The following is a 20871-nucleotide window of genomic DNA, read 5'->3' as shown; positions in this document are numbered from 1 at the left end:
GCCTAACAGACAAGCTAAGACTATTTTTGATTCACATTCATAATAGATGTAAACGTCAACTGATGTACAAATTGGAATCCATTATGGAATAGCTAAATTATGCCGTGCCTTTGTTCAGAGTGACTCTAAAACACAAACGTGTTAAATCGTTGTTTCCTTAATTAAGAAATCTTTCCTACCTGCATCCATCCTGACAGTTCTTCACCCTATCTTGTTGTTGTTGTTGGCCCGTCCAGCAGCGTGAAATATCATCCGGCCAATGAGAATTCAATACTGCCGAAATCGCCTTGCAGTATCCAATAGGATTTCCTGTTTTGGGCGGGGCAACTATTTCGTCCAATAAGAAGCCGCCGGACTCATTTTAGGCGGAACATTTTCGCAGATCTGTTGGTGTTGATTAGGGTACAAGGAAAGCAATTTCAACGCGCTTTCTTTGCCACTTATAGTATGAAGATCAGCGAAACTTGGCAAACTGACTGCCTTGCCAGCCAAGAACAACTAAAGTAAACAGGAAAGTCAGAGAAGAAAGGAATTTGTCCAACGTGTCCGTCCCGTGATCACTTGTTTACGGTCATGGCTAGTTGGGATATAGATTATGTCACACTGACGTCAAAAATGTATTTTTGTTATGGTATTTTAGCTAACTCTAAACATATTCCTAACCTTAATCTAATTTCTCATAACCTGCTGCGTAAATTATCCTAACCTGCTACGAAAAGACAATTCTGTAAAATATTGACATAAACTGTATCCCTTCTAGACAAAATCATTGTTTACCTCGTTCCCCTCAGTTTTCAACTCACCTGTAATAGTTTTATTATTATTATTTATTATTAATATTTATTGATTTGTGTTGAGCCAATAAATAACGACTCATTATTATTTGAATATCAGTCAGTTCTTCACAATTTACCCATGATACATCACGGTTTTGATGCTCTCGAACACGGTCGTCACTCGTTAACACAGCCACAAAGTCATAAACCCCACCTATTTCTGAAATGTATCTTCTTAAAATGTGATTTTAAACCTAACCTTAACCGTAACCACACTGCTAACCGTATGAATAATTGTAACCTTGAATTAAGACCAAAGATATATTCTTTTGAATTTTTTGTTTTCATGATTTAAAAAAAATGTTTAGCCAAATGTGTTCAAAGATTCATCCTATAACATTGAAGAGTACCACATCAGTCATCGGCCAGAATTTATGGATCTACAGGCAACATCTGCACTGAGCTAAAGGCTAGAGCTGCCGTTTTCAAGGAGTGGGACACTAATCCGGAAGCTTATAAGAAATCCTGTTAAACCGACGAGCCATCAAACAGTCAAAAAGTCAATACAGGACTAAGATCGAATCCTACTATGCCAGCTCTGATGCTTGTCGGCTGTGACAGGGCTTGCAAACTATCACAAATTACAAAGGTTAACCCATCCGCATGCTGCCCAGTGATGCAAGCCTACCAGAGGAGATCAAATTATTCTAACACTGAACCACGCATGAGATCACCAGTTGTTCCGGACGACTGTGTGATCTCGCTCTCCATAGTTGATGTGAGTGAGACCTTTAAACAGGTCAACATTCACAAGTCCGCAGGGCCAGATGGATTACTAGGACGTGTACTCAGAATTTGTCCTTTCATAAACACATTTCATGCACTTTTCAGACTTTAGTAGAATATTTTTTAATACCACACAAATGATGGAAATGACGGGTGACTTTGACACTGACAAACTGAGAAACTGCGATCAATAAATGGACAAAATGGACCATACTCTCATGCCAAAAGCGTATCTCTCTTGTATTACTTCGTAAAACAATGTTCGCTCCATAGGCCTTATTTGGAAGTTGATAAAATATTTTGATAGCCTAAAGTCCGAATAATTGTTTCACTTTTAAGCAGGAGTATTTGAAATATTGCAAAAGGCTTGTTCTGGCTGCATGTGGTTCACTGACAGATTTGCTGTGCATTCTCAAGCTACAGTATATGCCTTGTGATTGGTCGACAGTAACACAATCCATAGCAGTGGTGGTTCTAGCTTGTATGGCTCCGTGGGCGAACCCCCATTCAGCCCCCCCCCCCCACCCACCACAATAAAAGCACCATTCTGCATTAACTGTCATTTTTATTTCAACATTTGGAACACAAATAAATAATCCTAACATTTAAAACTATATAAATATAAAAAATATATAAAAAAATAAGACTAATTTATATCAAAAAGAAGTAACAAAGACAAATAGAAACAAATTTGTATTTGATAGAGTCCCCCCCGCTCCCCCTACCTCGGGATTCCAGTGGGGTGACCTGAGGTCAACCAACCCTCGCCCCCCTCCCAATCTCGTACTTCCCACTCAGAAGTTGGCAGGCTAGTTTGTGAACTAGCCTGCCTAGCTCACAAACTAGAATCAGGGCGCCACTCTGTCAAGGTTAATTGACCCACAGTCCCACATGGTGACATGATATCATTCACCTGACGTGCAAATGTCACCATTCAGAGTGCGGGCGCCCCGTGCCACCCCCGGCAAGATGCCGCCCTGGGCGGCTACCCATGTCGTCTATACCTAAATCCGCCATTGATCCACAGCTAGTCTATTTAAAAAAAAATAAGCTATTGGTCCTCTGTGGTTAAATTATAGGTCTACTCCTTGAGTAGTATTCTGAATTATTTCATTTCTTTCTGAACAGACGGCAATAATTCCATAACTTTGTCAAAATTATTTCAATTAATCAGGGGGCGTGGCAGCTCCTCCAGCACCCGACCCACGTCCATGATTCTATAAGGAAATACATGATGTTCAACGCTGGAGAGAAGAGAGTTGCAGGCTCATGTCTAGCAGAGAGGAGAGAGTTGCAGGCTCATGTCTAGCAGAGAGGAGAGAGTTGCAGGCTCATGTCTAGCAGAGAGGAGAGAGTTGCAGGCTCATGTCTAGCAGAGAGGAGAGAGTTGCAGGCTCATGTCTAGCAGAGAGGAGAGAGTTGCAGGCTCATGTCTAGCAGAGAGGAGAGAGTTGCAGGCTCATGTCTAGCAGAGAGGAGAGAGTTGCAGGCTCATGTCTAGCAGAGAGGAGAGAGTTGCAGGCTCATGTCTAGCAGAGAGGAGAGAGTTGCAGGCTCATGTCTAGCAGAGAGGAGAGAGTTGCAGGCTTATGTCTAGCAGAGAGGAGAGAGTTGCAGGCTTATGTCTAGCAGAGAGGAGAGAGTTGCAGGCTCATGTCTAGCAGAGAGAAGAGAGTTGCAGGCTCATGTCTAGCAGCGAGGAGAGAGTTGCTCATGTCTAGCAGCGAGGAGAGAGTTGCTCATGTCTAGCAGCGAAGAGAGAGTTGCTCATGTCTAGCAGCGAGGAGAGAGTTGCTCATGTCTAGCAGCGAGGAGAGAGATAATAGAAAGTGAATCTCATTTTAGTTCTGAGAGAGAGATACAGGCATGCCACAGCAATGTGTTGGTCTCAAACATAGGATATAACGTTGTGTAAACTATATGCCAGGACCAGCCCAACACAAACTCATTCTTAGAATTATGTTTTTTTTAGGGGGCAGGAGAATTAATGAGGAGGCAACTCGAATGACCTCAGATCACTTCTGTTCAAATTCTTACATTCAGGGCACAAACTCTGGAAAATGTGGGTGGGAGTTATATCATAATAATAATATAATAATAATAATAATAATAATAATAATAATATATATCCTGCCTGTTTGGCCCTGTCCGGGTGATCATCGGATGGGGCCACAGTCTTATCCCTGAATGGAAGTATGCCCTCCTGACCCCTCCTGTCTCAGCCTCCAGTATTTATGCCTGTCTCAGCCTCCAGTATTTATGCAGCCCTAGGACCATGCCTCAGGGGGCTGTCTAGGGTCAGTCTGTTATATCTGGAGTATTTCTCCTGTCTTATCCGGTGTCCTGTGTGAATGGAAGTATACTCTTGCTCTAATCCTCTCTTTCTTTGCTGACTCTCTCTCTGGGAGGACCTGTGCCCTAGGACCATAGGACATTTATGAACATTTGAACATCTTGGCCATGTTCTGTTATAATCTCCACCCAGCACAGCCAGAAGAGGACTGGCCACCCCTCAGAGCCTGGTTCCTCTCTAGGTTTTGGCCTTTCTAGGGAGTTTTTCCAAGCCACCGTGCTTCAACACCTGCATTGCTTGCTGTTTGGGGTTTTAGGCTGGGTTTCTGTACAGCACTTTGAGATATCAGCTGATGTAAGAAGGGCTATATAAATAAAATAGATTTTAATTTGATTTGACTCTAGCCTTTTGGGGGGCTCTAAGCGTGATTTGGTTGGCGTCTCAACTTACTGTTGAGAGATAGAACACACAAGGTGAACACACAAGGTGCAAGTTCGAAATTCGGTTGTGCATCAGCAATTTTTCTCATGTTATGTCAGTCACTGACAGTCACTCTATTAGCCATGTCCGCAAAAAAAATGGATTGGTAAATTAGTCAAGCCAGCTATCTAAACTAGTAGTTATCATAGCCAAATACCAATCAGGAATAATGGTCTGGGGCTGTTTTTCATGGTTCGGGCTAGGCCCCTTAGTTCCAGTGACAAATCTCCAGTGCACAAAGCGAGGTCCATACAGAAATGGTTTGTCGAGATCGGTGTTGAAGAACTTGACTGGCCTGCACAGAGTCCTGACCTCAACCCCATCGAACATCTTTGGGATGAATTGGAACACCGACTGCGAGCCAGGCCTGATCGCCCAACCTCACGAAGGCTCGTTGTTGAATGGAAGCAAGTCCCCTGCATCAATGTTCCAACATCTAGTAGAATATAACCATGTATATAACCATGAAGACCTGGTACCCTGTTATAGTTAGCCATGTTATTACCTCTAGTACCCCTTCACCATTGACTCCGAGTGGAGGCTGTTATATAGCCATGTTCCAACATCGTACCCCTTCCCAGAAGAGTGGTACCCTGTTATATAGCAATGTTATTACATCTAGTACCCCTTCCCAGAAGTACTGGTACCCTGTTATAGCAGCAATGTTCCAACATCTACCCCTGCAAACCAGTACTGGTCCCTGTGTATATAGCCATGTTATTACCTCGTACCCCTGACATCGACTCAGTACTGGTACCCTGTGTATATAGCCATGTTAACATCTAGTACCCCTTCCCAGAATCAGTGGACTGGTACCCCGTGTATATAGCCAATGTTCCAACATCAGTACCCCTTCACAGAAGTACTGGACCCTGTGTATATAGCAATGTTCCAACCTCATACCCCTTCCCATCGACTCAGTACTGGTACCCTGTGTTATAGCCATGTTATTACCTCTAGTAGAAACCCTTCACATCGACTCAGTACTGGTACCCTGTGTATATAGCCATGTTATTACCTCATACCCCTGCCATCGACTCAGTACTGGTACCCTGTGTATATAGCCATGTTATTACCTCTAGTACCCCTGCACATCGACTCAGTACTGGTACCCTGTGTATATAGCCATGTTATTACCTCATACCCCTGCACATCGACTCAGTACTGGTACCCTGTGTATATAGCCATGTTATTACCTCATACCCCTGCACATCGACTCAGTACTGGTACCCTGTGTATATAGCCATGTTATTACCTCGTACCCCTGCACATCGACTCCGTACTGGTACCCTGTGTATATAGCCATGTTATTACCTCATACCCCTGCACATGGACTCCGTACTGGTACCCTGTGTATATAGCCATGTTATTACCTCATACCCCTGCACATGGACTCCGTACTGGTACCCTGTGTATATAGCCATGTTATTACCTCGTACCCCTGCACATGGACTCCGTACTGGTACCCTGTGTATATAGCCATGTTATTACCTCATACCCCTGCACATGGACTCCGTACTGCGACCCTGTGTATATAGCCATGTTATTACCTCGTACCCCTGCACATGGACTCAGTACTGGTACCCTGTGTATATAGCCATGTTATTACCTCGTACCCCTGCACATGGACTCCGTACTGGTACCCTGTGTATATAGCCATGTTATTACCTCGTACCCCTGCACATCGACTCAGTACTGGTACCCTGTGTATATAGCCATGTTATTACCTCGTACCCCTGCACATCGACTCAGTACTGGTACCCTGTGTATATAGCCATGTTATTACCTCGTACCCCTGCACATCGACTCAGTACTGGTACCCTGTGTATATAGCCATGTTATTACCTCATACCCCTGCACATCGACTCAGTACTGGTACCCTGTGTATATAGCCATGTTATTACCTCGTACCCCTGCACATCGACTCAGTACTGGTACCCTGTGTATATAGCCATGTTATTACCTCGTACCCCTGCACATCGACTCAGTACTGGTACCCCGTGTATATAGCCATGTTATTACCTCGTACCCCTGCACATCGACTCAGTACTGGTACCCTGTGTATATAGCCATGTTATTACCTCGTACCCCTGCACATCGACTCAGTACTGGTACCCTGTGTATATAGCCATGTTATTACCTCGTACCCCTGCACATCGACTCAGTACTGGTACCCTGTGTATATAGCCATGTTATTACCTCGTACCCCTGCACATCGACTCAGTACTGGTACCCTGTGTATATAGCCATGTTATTACCTCGTACCCCTGCACATCGACTCAGTACTGGTACCCCGTGTATATAGCCATGTTATTACCTCGTACCCCTGCACATCGACTCAGTACTGGTACCCCGTGTATATAGCCATGTTATTACCTCGTACCCCTGCACATCGACTCAGTACTGGTACCCTGTGTATATAGCCATGTTATTACCTCGTACCCCTGCACATCGACTCAGTACTGGTACCCTGTGTATATAGCCATGTTATTACCTCGTACCCCTGCACATCGACTCAGTACTGGTACCCTGTGTATATAGCCATGTTATTACCTCGTACCCCTGCACATCGACTCAGTACTGGTACCCTGTGTATATAGCCATGTTATTACCTCGTACCCCTGCACATCGACTCAGTACTGGTACCCTGTGTATATAGCCATGTTATTACCTCGTACCCCTGCACATCGACTCAGTACTGGTACCCTGTGTATATAGCCATGTTATTACCTCGTACCCCTGCACATTGACTCAGTACTGGTACCCTGTGTATATAGCCATGTTATTACCTCGTACCCCTGCACATCGACTCAGTACTGCTACTCCCTATATATTGCCATGTTCTCGTTACTCATTGTGTATTTATTCATCCTATTATGTAGTTATTTCACTTATGTATTACCATTCTATTTTACATTGTTGGAGCTCAAGAATTTCACTGTACCCTGTAAATACATCTGCAACCTTGTACATGTGACAATTAAAACAAATAAAATTCTCTTTTTTTTTTCAAAACATTCTCTCTCTGCATTGTTGGAAAGGGCCCTTTAAGTAAACATTTCACTGTTCGTCTACACATGGTTGTTTACGACACAAGTGACTCAGTCAGTAGAGCGTGGCGCTTGCAACATCGAGGCTTGTTGGTTCGGTTCCAGCTGGAGTCACCCAAACATAAAATGTATTCATGAGTGAATAAGTTGCTTTGGATAAAAGTGTCTCCTAAATGGCATATTATATTTGAACACAGCGATTTAGATCTAGTGGGAAGATTAAAAAGCCTCTTCATTACCTTAACTTTCAACCATACAAATATTTAGCGTATCCTACAGTGATCAGAATAAAAGGTTCTCTAATATTTCAATAGACAAACGTTGTGTTATACTTGTATTGGACAGTAGGTGGCAGTAATTCATGATAAATGAGTTGGCTATTCAAGACCACATATGGCAGACTTGGGCTATTTGGTCTGACCATTCACTTGTTAGTAGGCTAAGCTAGTATCCCTTTTCAATTTATAATGCTGACGTTAATAAACAAGAAAACAAAAATGTTGAAATGTAAAACATTTTATTTCGGAAGACACTCAGTGCTGCATGCCAAATACAGTGTGTGTAAGCTACTGTGTAGTTATTCACAGAATACATTTGTAGAAAACAGACAAAATGTCTGAATAGGATTCAAGTTTCAGGTGATGAGAGTGATCCATAATTACACAATATTTTTACAAAAAGTCAAACACACACACACACACACACACTTATTCACCCAGATTGTGTAAATTCACACACTCATCAACTACGTGGATCATGCAGACAAACCTTAGAATCTAAAAGATAATTCCATCCAAACTGAGGAATGCCGAATAATTTCACAAATGTTCCTTTTCAAATCGTCATGAAAAAAAAAGGGGTTCTGGTCATTCTTATTTTTCAGCCACCAGGGAGAGTATGACCCCTGGATGAAAATACTGGTTTATTTACAGGCACACTGTCTGGGCCCATATCCCCTTTGCTCAAACAGGTGTAGAACAGAAACTCAAAATTAGTTGGAATCTTCCATTGCTTTGAATATAATATTTGCCATTGAGTAATGCAAGCATAAAGCTCCTGGGTGGCACAGCATCTCAGTGCAAGAGGCGTCACTACAGACACCCCTGGTTCGAATCCAGGCTGTATCACAACCGGCCGTGATTGGAAGTCCTGTAGGGTGGCGTACAATTGGCCCAGTGTTGTCCGGGGTTGGCCGTCATTGTAAATAAGAAAATGTCCTTAAGCTGACTTGCCTAGTTAAATACATTTTATTTAAAAAAAAAAAACATTTTAAAGCAAGGAATGTGACTCTCGAATGTAACTGAAGAAAAACAAATACAGAACTAGAATGAGTAGAAAGGACATTCGCATTCAAGTCAATGGTTGATGGGTGGCATTCTATTCTATAGATCTATATGACTAGACTACTACCTCACAATCCAGCTGGAGGATATGTACAGCACGTCACAAAATATTGCCGTCAAGCTAAATAATAAATACCCTAAAGTGTGTTCGAAGCAGACAAGGCTAATTCACATTGATGCTCCAGTGCGTTTGTGAAGTCCCAAGGTGCTCGCCAGTGGCAGTGTTGGAGCAAACTTCTGCAGGTGTAAACAACAACAACATATCTAGACACTAGAGCAGTGATGGCTGCAGCGCAGACAGAGGGACAGAGGGCGAGGGGAAGGAGGGTGGCTGGCCCCCTCCGAGTACCAGTCTGTTTGTGCAACTCCTTGTGTCACTCATTGTCATGACAAACATGGTTTGGCTTGACAATGACATCACTGGAGCTGTCAAGAGCACAAAATGATCTGGGACTGGGCTTGCTTGTCCTGTACTCCACTGATGGATAAGGGGTGGCTGTGTTCGTATAGGGCAGACTGCTCGTCGTGTGTCTGTGACCTTCCTCCTCCGTTGTCACTTGTCCCGGAGCAGGTAAAACACCATGGCCTTCAGGTAATGTCCACAGGCGCAGGCAGCAGACATCAACCAATGGGAGCGGAAGCTGGGGTCTGTGTTCACCACGCACTTTGTGATATCAGCCTGTGAGGGAAGAGAGAGATGACAGCAACTCAGAGAGAGGGAAGAGAATAAAGTAACTCAGATACTAGCCAGCATTATTGAAATATACACTACATTACCAAAATGGACACCTGCTCATCTAACATCTCATTCCAAAATCAGGGGCATTAATATGGAGTTGGTCCCCGCATTGCTGCTATAACAGCCTCCACTCCTCTGGGAAAGCTTTCCACTAGATGATGGAACATTTCTGCTATAACAGCCTCCACTCCTCTGGGAAGGCTTTCCACTAGATGTTGGAACATTGCTGCAGGGACTTGCTTCCATTCAGTCAAAAGAGCATTAGTGAGGTCGGGCACTGATGTTGGGTGATTAGGCATGGCTCACAGTCGGCGTGCCAATTCATCCCAAAGGTGTTCGATGGGGGTTGAGGTCAGGGCTCTGTGCAGGCCAGCCAAGTTCATCCACACCAATCGCGACAAACCATTTCTGTATGGACTTTGCTTTGTGCACGGGGGATTTGTCATGATGAAACTGTAAATATATATACAGCATGTGCAAATGATGAGGATAAGAGAGGTAAGGCAATAAATAGGCCATGGTGGTGAAGTCATTACAATATAGCAATTAAACACTGGAATGGTAGATCGGCAGAAGATGAATGTGCAAGGTGAGATACTGGGGTGCAAAGGAGCAAGATAAATAAATACAGTATGGGGACGACCCCTGGATGAAAATACTGGTTTATTTACAGGCACACTGTCTGGGCCCATATCCCCTTTGCTCAAACAGGTGTAGAACAGAAACTCAAAGTTGGTTGGAATCTTCCCTTGCTTTGAATAGAATATTTGCCATTGAGTAATGCAAGCATAAAGCTCCTGGGTGGCACAGCATCTCAGTGCAAGAGGCGTCACTACAGACACCCCTGGTTCGAATCCAGGCTGTATCACAACCGGCCGTGATTGGAAGTCCTGTAGGATGGCGTACAATTGACCCAGCGTTGTCCGGGGGAGATTGGATGGGTTATTGGCCCAGTTATTGGCCCAGCGTTGTCCGGGGGAGATTGGATGGGTTATTGGCCCAGTTATTGGCCCAGCGTTGTCCGGGGGAGATTGGATGGGTTATTGGCCCAGTGTTGTCCGGGGGAGATTGGATGGGTTATTGGCCCAGTTATTGGCCCAGCGTTGTCCGGGGGAGATTGGATGGGTTATTGGCCCAGTTATTGGCCCAGCGTTGTCCGGGGGAGATTGGTTATTGGCCCAGTTATTGGGTTAGTTGGCCCAGTTTGTCCGGGGAGATTGGATGGGTTATTGGCCCAGTGTTGTCCGGGGAGATTGGCCCAGTGTTGTCGGGGGAGATTGGATGGGTTATTGGATGGGTTATTGGCCCAGTTGTCCGGGGATTGGCCCAGTGTTGTCCGGGGGAGATTGGATGGGGGAGATTGGATGGGTTATTATTGGCCCAGTTATTGGCCCAGTGTTGTCCGGGGGAGATTGGATGGGTTATTGGCCCAGTTATTGGCCCAGCGTTGTCCGGGGGAGATTGGATGGGTTATCTGCAGATGAGCTATGTACAGGTGCAGTGATCTGTGAGCTGCTCTGGTGCTTAAAGCGAGACTCCTAGACTTTCCACTAAGCATTACATACAGTTGACGGGGTGCAGGGCAGAAATTTGACAGATTGGCTTGTTGGAAAGGTGTCATCCTATGACAGTGCCACATTGAAAGTCACTGAGCTCTTCAGTAAGGCCATTCTACTGCCAATGATATGGAGACTGTGTGCTCGATTTTATACACCCATCACCACTCATTTGAAGGGGTGTCCACATATTTATTTTACCTTTATTTAACCAAGCAAGTCAGTTAAGAACAAATTCTCATTTTCAATGACGGCCTAGGAAACAGTGGTTTAACTGTCTGTTCAGGGGCAGAACGACAGATTTGTACCTTGTCAGCTCGGGGGTTTGAACTTGCAACCTTCCGGTTACTAGTCCAACGCTCTAACCACAAGGCTACCCTGCCGCCCCAAAAACTGCTGTATATATAGTGTAATTTAACATATAGTGTACAAGGGCTAAGTCTCAATTCTTGCATCCGTTCTCCACCTGTCCCATCGTGGATTTAACAATGGTTGGCACTCCTACAGCAATAAATACTGTTAAATCCACGAAGGGGACTAGTGTGAGAGAAGGGTGGACAATTAGGACACAGACCTTTGAGCAGAGGCTGGGCACTGATGTCACAAGGCAAAGTTTCAAAAGGCAGTGAGGGATTCCCTACACACACACACACACACACACACACACACACACATCGATTTCCTTTAAACAGGGTGGGACCCTTAATGAGTTAGTCAGTAACCAATGAATGTCTGATAAACAACATGTGTTAACAGGACTAGATTACATTACAAAACGTGTTTGAGAGATGTTGGTCTCATCTAAAAATAAAAAGTCAGGTTAAAAAACGTTAATAAAAACTAAATTAAGAAAACGTATACACGGTCACATACACATTTTTTTTTTTTTTTAGAGATGAAATGCAGCGAGTTAACAACTAAGCAACGTCTCAGCCAAACTCAAAACTGTAATCTTAACGACACATCATTTCAACATACCACTTGAAAACAAAATTGGTCAAAGGTTTTAGAACAGCAGTAAAAACAGCACAATAAGAGGGAAGAATTTGAGTCATCAAGACAAGTTGCATCCACGTTGTTTCCAAGTCATTTCAACAACAACAAATTGATCTGATGGACGTTGAATCCATGAAGACAACTGATTGGATTTGCAAAAAAGTCATTGACGTAAGGTCATTTCATATTTAGTTTTTCACCTAACTCCAATGGTGAAATGTTTTGTTGATTTCACGTTAGATGAAATCTCAACCAAATCAAAACTAGATGTTAAAAAGGATGTCGGTCGCCACTGGGAGGCTACATCCACACAGTTCTACTAGCTAATAGTACAGCCATTTCCTTCAATGTTTTGGTTTATATCAGCATCAAACTCCAGTCCAAGTCAACATTTTATGATCTTCAATTATCTGGCGTGGTCAACTTCCAAACGGGCCATTCCAAGGTTGAGTCCAAATAGCACCCTATGGGTCCTGGTCGAAAGTAGTGCACTATATAGGGGAAATCTGGGTCGATTTGGGAACACAGGCCTGCTTTAGAGGGATTCTTGGTTGACTTTGCCAACAGAGCAGAGTTCCCAGATTTAGTCCGAGGCTCTTTGCCAGGCCTCCTCTCAGCTTTGAATACCAGTTGAGCACCACGCTTTGCTCTCGAAGGCTTTTCATCAGATGATCTCTAGAGCAAGAATATCTAAATCTATATGAGACATTTTTGGGAGTTTCTTAAAGTAGTAGCTGAATTAAACTCAACATCGAGACAATTGGCTTTTAGAAATAGCTGTTATGCTTTGAAGACAAAAGCCTTGAGTTAGTCAAAGTCGATGTGCAAAACACCCTGCCCTTCTACCATGTACAGGACAGGGAGTTGTGTTTCGCAGTCATGATTGTATTGTGTTCAGGCTCTTGTTTCTCTCAGTTTTATTGAGCTAGTCTCTCAGTAGACACCTTGAGTGACATGTTCAGGACACACCTGATTAGGTGGGTATGGAAGACCATGACCTATGACCTGCAGGCAGTCTGAATTAAAATATGTACAACGTAGGGAAACGCATACAGTCATCACAGTCGTGCGACACGGAGTCTGCACTAACCTCACGTGGACAGACGACGTCAACAGAAACGGTACCAAAGATGATCAATCGATCATCTGACTAAATTACACAAGATGTTAGTGCTCGGTTATCTGAGATGATGTCTGCACAGACATGGGCTTACTGTATGCACACTTCTGTGATTAAATAGCCCATGTCAACACACAGCCTTTCCTAAATAAACCTTTGAGGTGCACAGACTCAGTCAATCACTTGAACCACAGGCAGGGCTCTAAAGTACGACCAATTATTTTGGCAACACAAAAAAAAAAAAAAAATCCAATCAAAAATTAAATGCATAACAATATTTCGTCCGAAACACTTTTCTACACTGCTCAAATCACTCCACAGGCTGGCAGCACACAGTTCCCATACGCTGTGCCTGTTCCTCTCAGATACTGCTAAACAATGCTGCTTTCCAAGTATGAATCCACGTGTTCTCTCTTTTATAATATTTGTTTGTATATATATATATATATCTCTATCTTGCTTTATGCTAAATGAGAGTTAGTTAATCTAAGGAAGCTGGCATGTGCCTAAAAACGAAATCACTAATGCTAATTGCTAGCTAAATGCCCTTAAGATAAAATCCACTAGCTAGGGCAAAGCAAATGTTAGCTCTAATACAGGTTGCTACCAGTGGTGGTATATAATCAGCTAATTGTTTGTGCAACGCATGTTCTCAATCAGATAGCCTAAAATATGTTTCTAAATGTAACATCTATGCATCAATTCAAACGCTATTAGGGTCCACTGGGAAACAGGCGAGGGGTCAATACTGGACTAAGATAGACTCTACTACACCAGCTCTGACACTACTAGGATGGGGAAGAGCTTGCAAACTATCACGGATTACAAATGAAAACCCAGCCGTGAGCTGTCCAATGACGCAAGTCTATCAGACGAGCTAAATGCCTTCTATGCTCGTTTCAAGGCAAGCAACACTGAACCATGTGTGAGAGCACCAGCTGTTCCGGAGCACTGTGTGATCACGGTCTCCATAGTCGATGTGAAACGTACTCAGAGCACGTGCTGACCATTCTGGCAAGTGTCTTCACTTACGACACCTATTCCCCCTCAGGAGACTGAAAAGATTTGGCATGGGTCCTCAGATCCTCAAAAAGTTCTACAGCTGCACCATTGAGAGCATCTTGACTGGTTGCATCACCGCCTGGTATGGCAACTGCTCGGCATCAGACCACAAGGCGCTACAGAGGGTAGTGCGTACGGCTCAATACATCACTGGGGCCAAACTCCCTGCCATCCAGGGCCTTTAGACCAAGCGGTGTCAGAGGAAGGCCCTAAACATTGTCAAAAAGACTCCAGCCACCCAAGTCATAGAGTGTTCTCTCCTGCTACCGCATGTCAAGTGGTACCAGAGCTCCAAGTCTGAGAACAAAAGGCCTGAATACCTTAGACCCCGAAGTCACAAGACTGCCGAGTCTACCCATATACGTACTGTCAAATTGCAGTTGTCTGAAGTGTTTTCTCCCATTCTAGTAATTGTTTGTCTATCGGTAAAACTATGGTGCGGTGAGTATAGAAATAGTCAATAAAAATGGAACCTCGAACGTTTTATAGATTCTAATGTATTGCTGTTTATTACCCATCCTCCTCTCCTCTTCAACCAGGAGACCAGGCTCTTGCGGACAAACTCCCCCATGCAGTCTACGATGGTGTGGACCATTGCTGGGTGACCATGCCTCACGCAGTCCACCGCCAGGGCACCGGCCACCGCATACAAGGACACCACCTTCCCCCACGTTATACCTGAGGAGAGATGCAGACAAGAGACTCAGACACTAAAACCTCCAGAATCAAACACCCGGGATACCCCTTTCACACGCATTCGAAATAATCTTAGCAGTGTTCAATGTACATTTATTTAGTTAGTCTTTTCATTTCAGCTTATTACCAAGAAAAATATGTAACGATTTGACTTCTGACTGGATAGCAATTACATGAGATCATTGTTTGGGTTTTACATGATCGTGCTGCCTGGAGGGAGGGAGGGTGACTGAGTGAGCCGAGTGGGTTTGAGGAGCTGACTGCATCTCTGCCAGGAACTCCTTTAGTGAAGGGAGACTGAGAGAGAAAGACATAACTGGATGTAGCCTCCAGGCATTCAGCCGACATGCCCATCCGCCAAACAATAAATCATAAAAGGCAGTCTAAAACTGGTATATTCTTCTTTATTAGCTCAGACAGCAGACGTTTAGCAAACTTGAAGCACTTGTTTTTTCAGTCCGGATTTTAAACTAGTACGCTACCATTTATGGTAATGTGTTCAGACTATGGAGGACAGTGAATAGCCCTACATTGACATTGATGCACAGACTCATTCCTTTGTAGAAATCAGCTCCTTTCACGTCTAAGGATCATAGGAGGGACTTACCACTGCTTTGGAATCCACATATTTCCAGGGATTGAAAATGTTAAAGAATCAACTGACAACGTAATGGACTGTGTGTGTGTGTGTGTGTGTGTGTGTGTGTGTGTAATGTAATGTTTTAAGTCCAAGGTCATGGATTCAACAGTCATTCCCTGACAGAATGGGATCATGTTAATTAACACAACTAGACTTTGGTTAGTCTCTTGTGAAAGACTAACTATGGACCACCCCCCACCAAAATTTGTTAAAAGCAAGTTAACAGATGCTTTTATTCAATGTGACTTAAGGAGTCAGCACGCTTCAGTTCAGCTGAAGCCTAGCAGAGTTCAAAACAAATGTGCGCTCGCATACTACCTTAACAAAAATACCTTAATTTGAAAAATGAGAAAAGTAGTACAGTTTGTCCATTGAGACGCTGTAGCCAGTGTACACTTCCTCAAAAGTCAGATTTAATCTAAGATACACTACTACATGGCCAAAAGTATGTGGATATCTGCTCGTTGAACATCTCATTCCAAATAATGAGCATTAATATGGAGTTGGTCCCCCCTTTGCTGCTATAACAGCCTCCACTCTTCTGTGAAGGCTTTCCACTAGATGTTGGTACATTGCTGCTATAACAGCCTCCACTCTTCTGGGAAGGCTTTCCACTAGATGTTGGAACATTGCTGCTATAACAGCCTCCACTCTTCTGGGAAGGCTTTCCACTAGATGTAGGAACATTGCTGCTATAACAGCCTCCACTCTTCTGGGAAGGCTTTCCACTAGATGTAGGAACATTGCTGCAGGGACTTGCTTCCATTCAGCCAGAAGCGCATTAGTGAGGTCGGGCACTGCTGTTGGGAGATTAGGCCTGGCACGCAGTCGGCATTCCAATTCATCCCAAAGGTGTTCGGTGGGGTTGAGGTAAGGGCTCTGTGCAGGCCAGTCAAGTTCTTCCACACCAATCTTGACAAACCATGTCCGAATGGACCTTGCTTTGTGAAAGTTGGAAGCACAGAATCTTCTAGAATGTCATTGTATGCTGTAGCATTAAGATTTCCCGTCACTGGAAATAAGGAGCCCAAATCTTGAAAAACTGCCCCAGACCATTATTCCTCTTCCACCCAACTTTACAGTTTGCACTATGGTAGTGTTTTCCAGGCATCTGCCAAACCCAGAGTTACAGTCTCTACTCTACAGGCGCACGGTGCCCAGAGTACTATGCTGTACAGTCCCCTGAAGCGCTAAGAGACAGCCAAGACTGAATGTGTACAAAAAGGTCAGAAAATGTCTATTTTTACCTTTCTCACAGAACTATGCTTGGCCCCTGCCAGTAAATCACTTTAAAAAAAAAAGAGTCCCGTAAAGAGCGGTGTAACACCATACTGAGAACTGTGTGTCCCAAAAATGCACCCTTGTCCCTATATAGTGCACTAATTTCTAGTGCACTATAAATGGAATAGGGTGCTATTCTGGATGCATCCCTGGTCTCAGTTACCTCCGACATCCTTCTTCAAAGTCATCTTGTTCTCCCTAACATTACACATCTTCATTGTGTTTCATTGATAATGAGTACACTAGTTCCTCTTTTTCTATACAACACACTGCTAATAGTTCCCCCCAGCAACCTCTGGTTACTCCCAGCAACCTCTGTGATTGGTTACTCCCAGCAACCTCTGTGATTGGTTACTCCCCCTCCCCCCATGAATATTCTAGCTAATATTTGCCACAATACTAGAAATACATCGGCACCAACATTGCCATCATGTTACAACCCAGACACATTATAACCAGTTGTCCATACATTTAAGGGCTTTTCATACTACTAAAGACCACAACCGAGCCAAGCTGGCCTGGTTCTGAATCCACCACAGATAGTAGCCGGAACCATGCTGCTGAAAATATATCTGCGTCAGCACAGTCTGGTTCGGGTCGGCGAGATCATGTGTAAGGTTTGTTTTACCCCAGGCTGGTTATCAGAGAGATCTTGTCCCACTGGTGTAGTAGTGAATAGGCATTGACCTACCGGTGGAGAAGATCTCTGCAGCCACAGCCAGGAAGGCATCAGACACCACGCTCTCAGACGCAACGGTGATGTTCAGCTGACGAGCTACGTTGCGGTAGATGTTGGGCCGCAGGTACTCCAACTCATCACCTAGGGAACAGAACAGGTCGTGAGCCAATCAGGTACTCCAACTCATCACTTAGGGAACAGAACAGGTCGTGAGCCAATCAGGTACTCCAACTCATCACCTAGGGAACAGAACGTGAGCCAATCAGGACATCCAACTCATCCTCTAGTGAACAACAGGACAGGTAGTGAGGCAGTGAGGGGGTTTGGTTTCCCAGCTGGGTCAGAGATATTTGTGCCTGTATACAGGTAAGGTTCAACGTGTGCAGAGCACATGCCCCTTTGCCCTTCCAGTCTCCAAAGTGCCGTTTTAGGTGGTGGTATAACCCCTCCCCAAAAAATGTATTCATATTTTTGTCATCTTTGTTCGGAACCCACTGCCCGCAAGTCGTTATCAAGTTCGTACCCCCATCCCATCCGCTGGTTGCGCCTGTTGATCTGCCCTGTACAGAGATTGCGCTCACCCGGTATCCAAACATGTATGGTTTGAGAGATGCGGTCACCGGTCGAGTTTGTGTTTGTGTTTGTGTTTGTGTGTGTGTGTGTGTGTGTGTAGCTAGCTACCTGCACTATGCAGATATCGTGCCGCCATTTCCTGGTTGCTTACAATTCTAAATAGTTCCCCTAATTTCAGTTTATGTGACAAAAAAAAAGAGAATCAATGTAGAATCTAAAACCACTGAAATACATTTCATAGAACCCCCCAAAAATAGTATTTTACAGCTGTTTGAAACACAGAACAGATCTCCCGCATGTTAGACTTCCTTTCAATGAGAATAACAAATCATATACTAAAATGTAAACGTGCCCAAAAAGTTAAATATTGCATATAGCATTTGATTAACCCTTGATAAAGCCTATTCACCTACTGCAAAATCTACCGTTCCAGTGTTTTTAATTGCTATATTATATTTACTTCTCCACTGTGGCCATTTTATTGCCTTTACCTCCCATCTCACCTCATTTGCTCACATTGATTATAGACTTGTTTTTGTACTGTATGTTTGCTTTACTCCATGTGAAACTCTGTGTTCTTGTTTGTGTCGAACTGCTTTGCTTTATCTTGGCCAGGCCACAGTTGTAAATGAGAACTTGTTCTCTAGTTGCCTACCTGGTTAAACAAAGGTAAAATATTTATTTTTTAAAGTGGACAAAACAGCACAGATCTTGGACCAGGCTAGTGACTTCCCTGTTCACTAGTGCTGCAGGTACTATCTCAGGCATCACATCTTTGAATAAGTTAACTCCCTTTATTCTCTGTGATTCACTGGTATCATTTCTGCTATTAGCTGAATGTCAGGAGCCTCTGACTCTCAGGCACCCTTATTCAGTGCACTACTAAACAGACCCGGGCTCTGGTCAAAAGTAGTACACTAAAAACAGGGAATAGTGTGCAATTTGGTACACAGACATGGCTAATATCTTGTCCATGGTTAGAAGGTATTTATTTAGAGGTATTCTCCGTTGCTAAGTAACAGGATGTTCACGTGATGCACTGTGCAGGCTTCAGACAGTGATTCATCAGTGTCTATTTTTCAGGAGACAGTAAGTTTCTCTTTCTCAAAATAATACAGAGGAGGGGGGGGGTGTAATAGGAAACAGAGGGAAGGTTTTGTACAATCCAACACTTAGTAACCTAGGTAACCTCAACAAACGCATGAACACCAGTTGAATGTCTAGAGAGGAGTCTCAACAGAGAGCAAAATTCCAACATTAAGCTAACGTGACCAAGTATACTTGGCTAATAGCAGAATCTATAAACTGAGACTATAATATAAACAAATAAGATACTGTTTGGACATTGTAGAAAATCGATTACCATTTGCTTTCTAAAAATGGTTTTATAGGATATGCTGCTGAATATATCTCCAATAGGTGCACAGCTCAGTCATTCACACAGACACGAACCCACCAATGTACACAAACTGCGCACTGATGTCCTCTTACCTAACCACATGAGGACAGAGGATACCTCTCCAAGCATCCCACCAGATGCTGACAGCTGATGCTCGGGTTTGGACCACCCTATCCCGGTTCGGTTCAGCCTGGAATGGATGTAGTCCCTGCATAGAGCCTTCGCCTGTGACACCAACTCCTTGTCTGTGGGGGAGCGGTCAAAAACGTCCATCACTTCAGCCGCGAATACTGAGGAGCGACGCAACATCTCCATACCCCAGTACCCCACGCAGCAGTTAATCACAAACAACCCGCCTGGCGCTGGCTCTGATCCACCTCAATCTTCAACCTCTGTCGCCGTGTATGGTCCTGTTTGTCACCAGAATGCTACTTCTCTACCCCCCCTCCCTCGGACTGAGGGCGTTTCGAAGAGAATCTGCCTGTTTGGAAAAAGGGGCATTATTGAATTGATTTTCAGTAGCGCCCAATTAAATTCGTTTGTTCGGTCATCGTCAACAAAATATAGGTGCCCATAGGCTCCCATAATGCCATCCTTCCGCAGTTTGACAAAACTCAGCTTCCTTGAGTTAATGGCGAGATTTACAAGTATTTCTCTACACTCGCAATAACATCTGCTAACCATGTGTATGTGACCAATAACATTTGATTTAAAAACTACCCCTTGTAACTACACAGAAACCTCTGTACATTTTTTTCAACCTCATTTGATTGTGATAGTTTACCACTGTAAAGTGAGCAGGTTATTGCAGGAGTTTATCAATTAAAATGTCTTTCGTTACAATATCCATTCAAATATAACGTAAATAGAATATGCTACTGTACACAGATAAGCAAATGTCCAAATACCTTTCGATTCCAGTCCTGTAGTCTACAGGCGCACGGTCTGCGCCGTCGGGATTATAGGCTACAGGATATCCACATCTACCACTTGGTCATTAGGCATATATCAAAACAGTCCATTCTCTGTTTTAAAAAAAACTGCTGTGAAGTCTTCATGGCGTCAATTCCTTACCGATACTCCAAACGCTTTCTTGACCATTCATTTATACCGTTTGGCACAGCCAGGGTTGGTAGCTGAGAAGCGCGCCCCCACACTCGAGCAAAGTTTCCTTCTATGGACCGTTTGGATATAAAGGCAGGGATAAGGATACCTTATCTACATATGCCCCGCCCATCCCATAGTAGCAGATTTCTAAGGAAATCTCTTTGATGGGTATTTTTTTAATGTAACTTTTATTTAACTAGGCAAGTGGGGTAGGGGTGTAGCAGACAAAGGAATGTGTTTTCTATCTTGTAACAAACAAGATATTGCAATATTATGTTGTCCAAAATTATGTTGC

At 43.8% G+C, this 20871-nt stretch overlaps 2 protein-coding genes across 2 annotated transcripts in view; both read right to left on the bottom strand.

Moving 5' to 3' along the window:
* Window positions 1-348, bottom strand: part of LOC118380858 (cysteine protease ATG4B-like) — a 29480-nt gene extending 29132 nt beyond the window's left edge. The window contains exon 1 of the mRNA XM_052466691.1: window positions 180-348. Coding sequence (XP_052322651.1) covers window positions 180-189 — 10 coding nt within the window. The 5' untranslated portion in view covers window positions 190-348. The remainder of the gene's footprint in view (window positions 1-179) is intronic.
* A 7537-nt stretch (window positions 349-7885) lies between these two features.
* Window positions 7886-20667, bottom strand: LOC118394301 (bcl-2-related ovarian killer protein homolog A-like). The gene is made up of 5 exons (XM_035787502.2): window positions 20378-20667; window positions 19562-19950; window positions 17510-17638; window positions 14716-14879; window positions 7886-9407 (listed from the first exon to the last, which is right to left on the bottom strand). The coding sequence occupies exons 2-5, from the start codon at window positions 19782-19784 to the stop codon at window positions 9282-9284; spliced, it is 642 nt and encodes a 213-aa protein (XP_035643395.1). The 5' UTR covers window positions 19785-19950; window positions 20378-20667; the 3' UTR covers window positions 7886-9281.
* Window positions 20668-20871: the final 204 nt, after the last annotated feature.

Source organism: Oncorhynchus keta, chromosome 1 (assembly GCF_023373465.1).
Source record: "Oncorhynchus keta strain PuntledgeMale-10-30-2019 chromosome 1, Oket_V2, whole genome shotgun sequence".
In the NCBI taxonomy this organism is placed as follows: Eukaryota; Metazoa; Chordata; class Actinopteri; order Salmoniformes; family Salmonidae; genus Oncorhynchus; species Oncorhynchus keta.
Note: the sequence above shows the minus strand (reverse complement) of the source record. Positions and strands in the feature narration are given on the sequence as shown.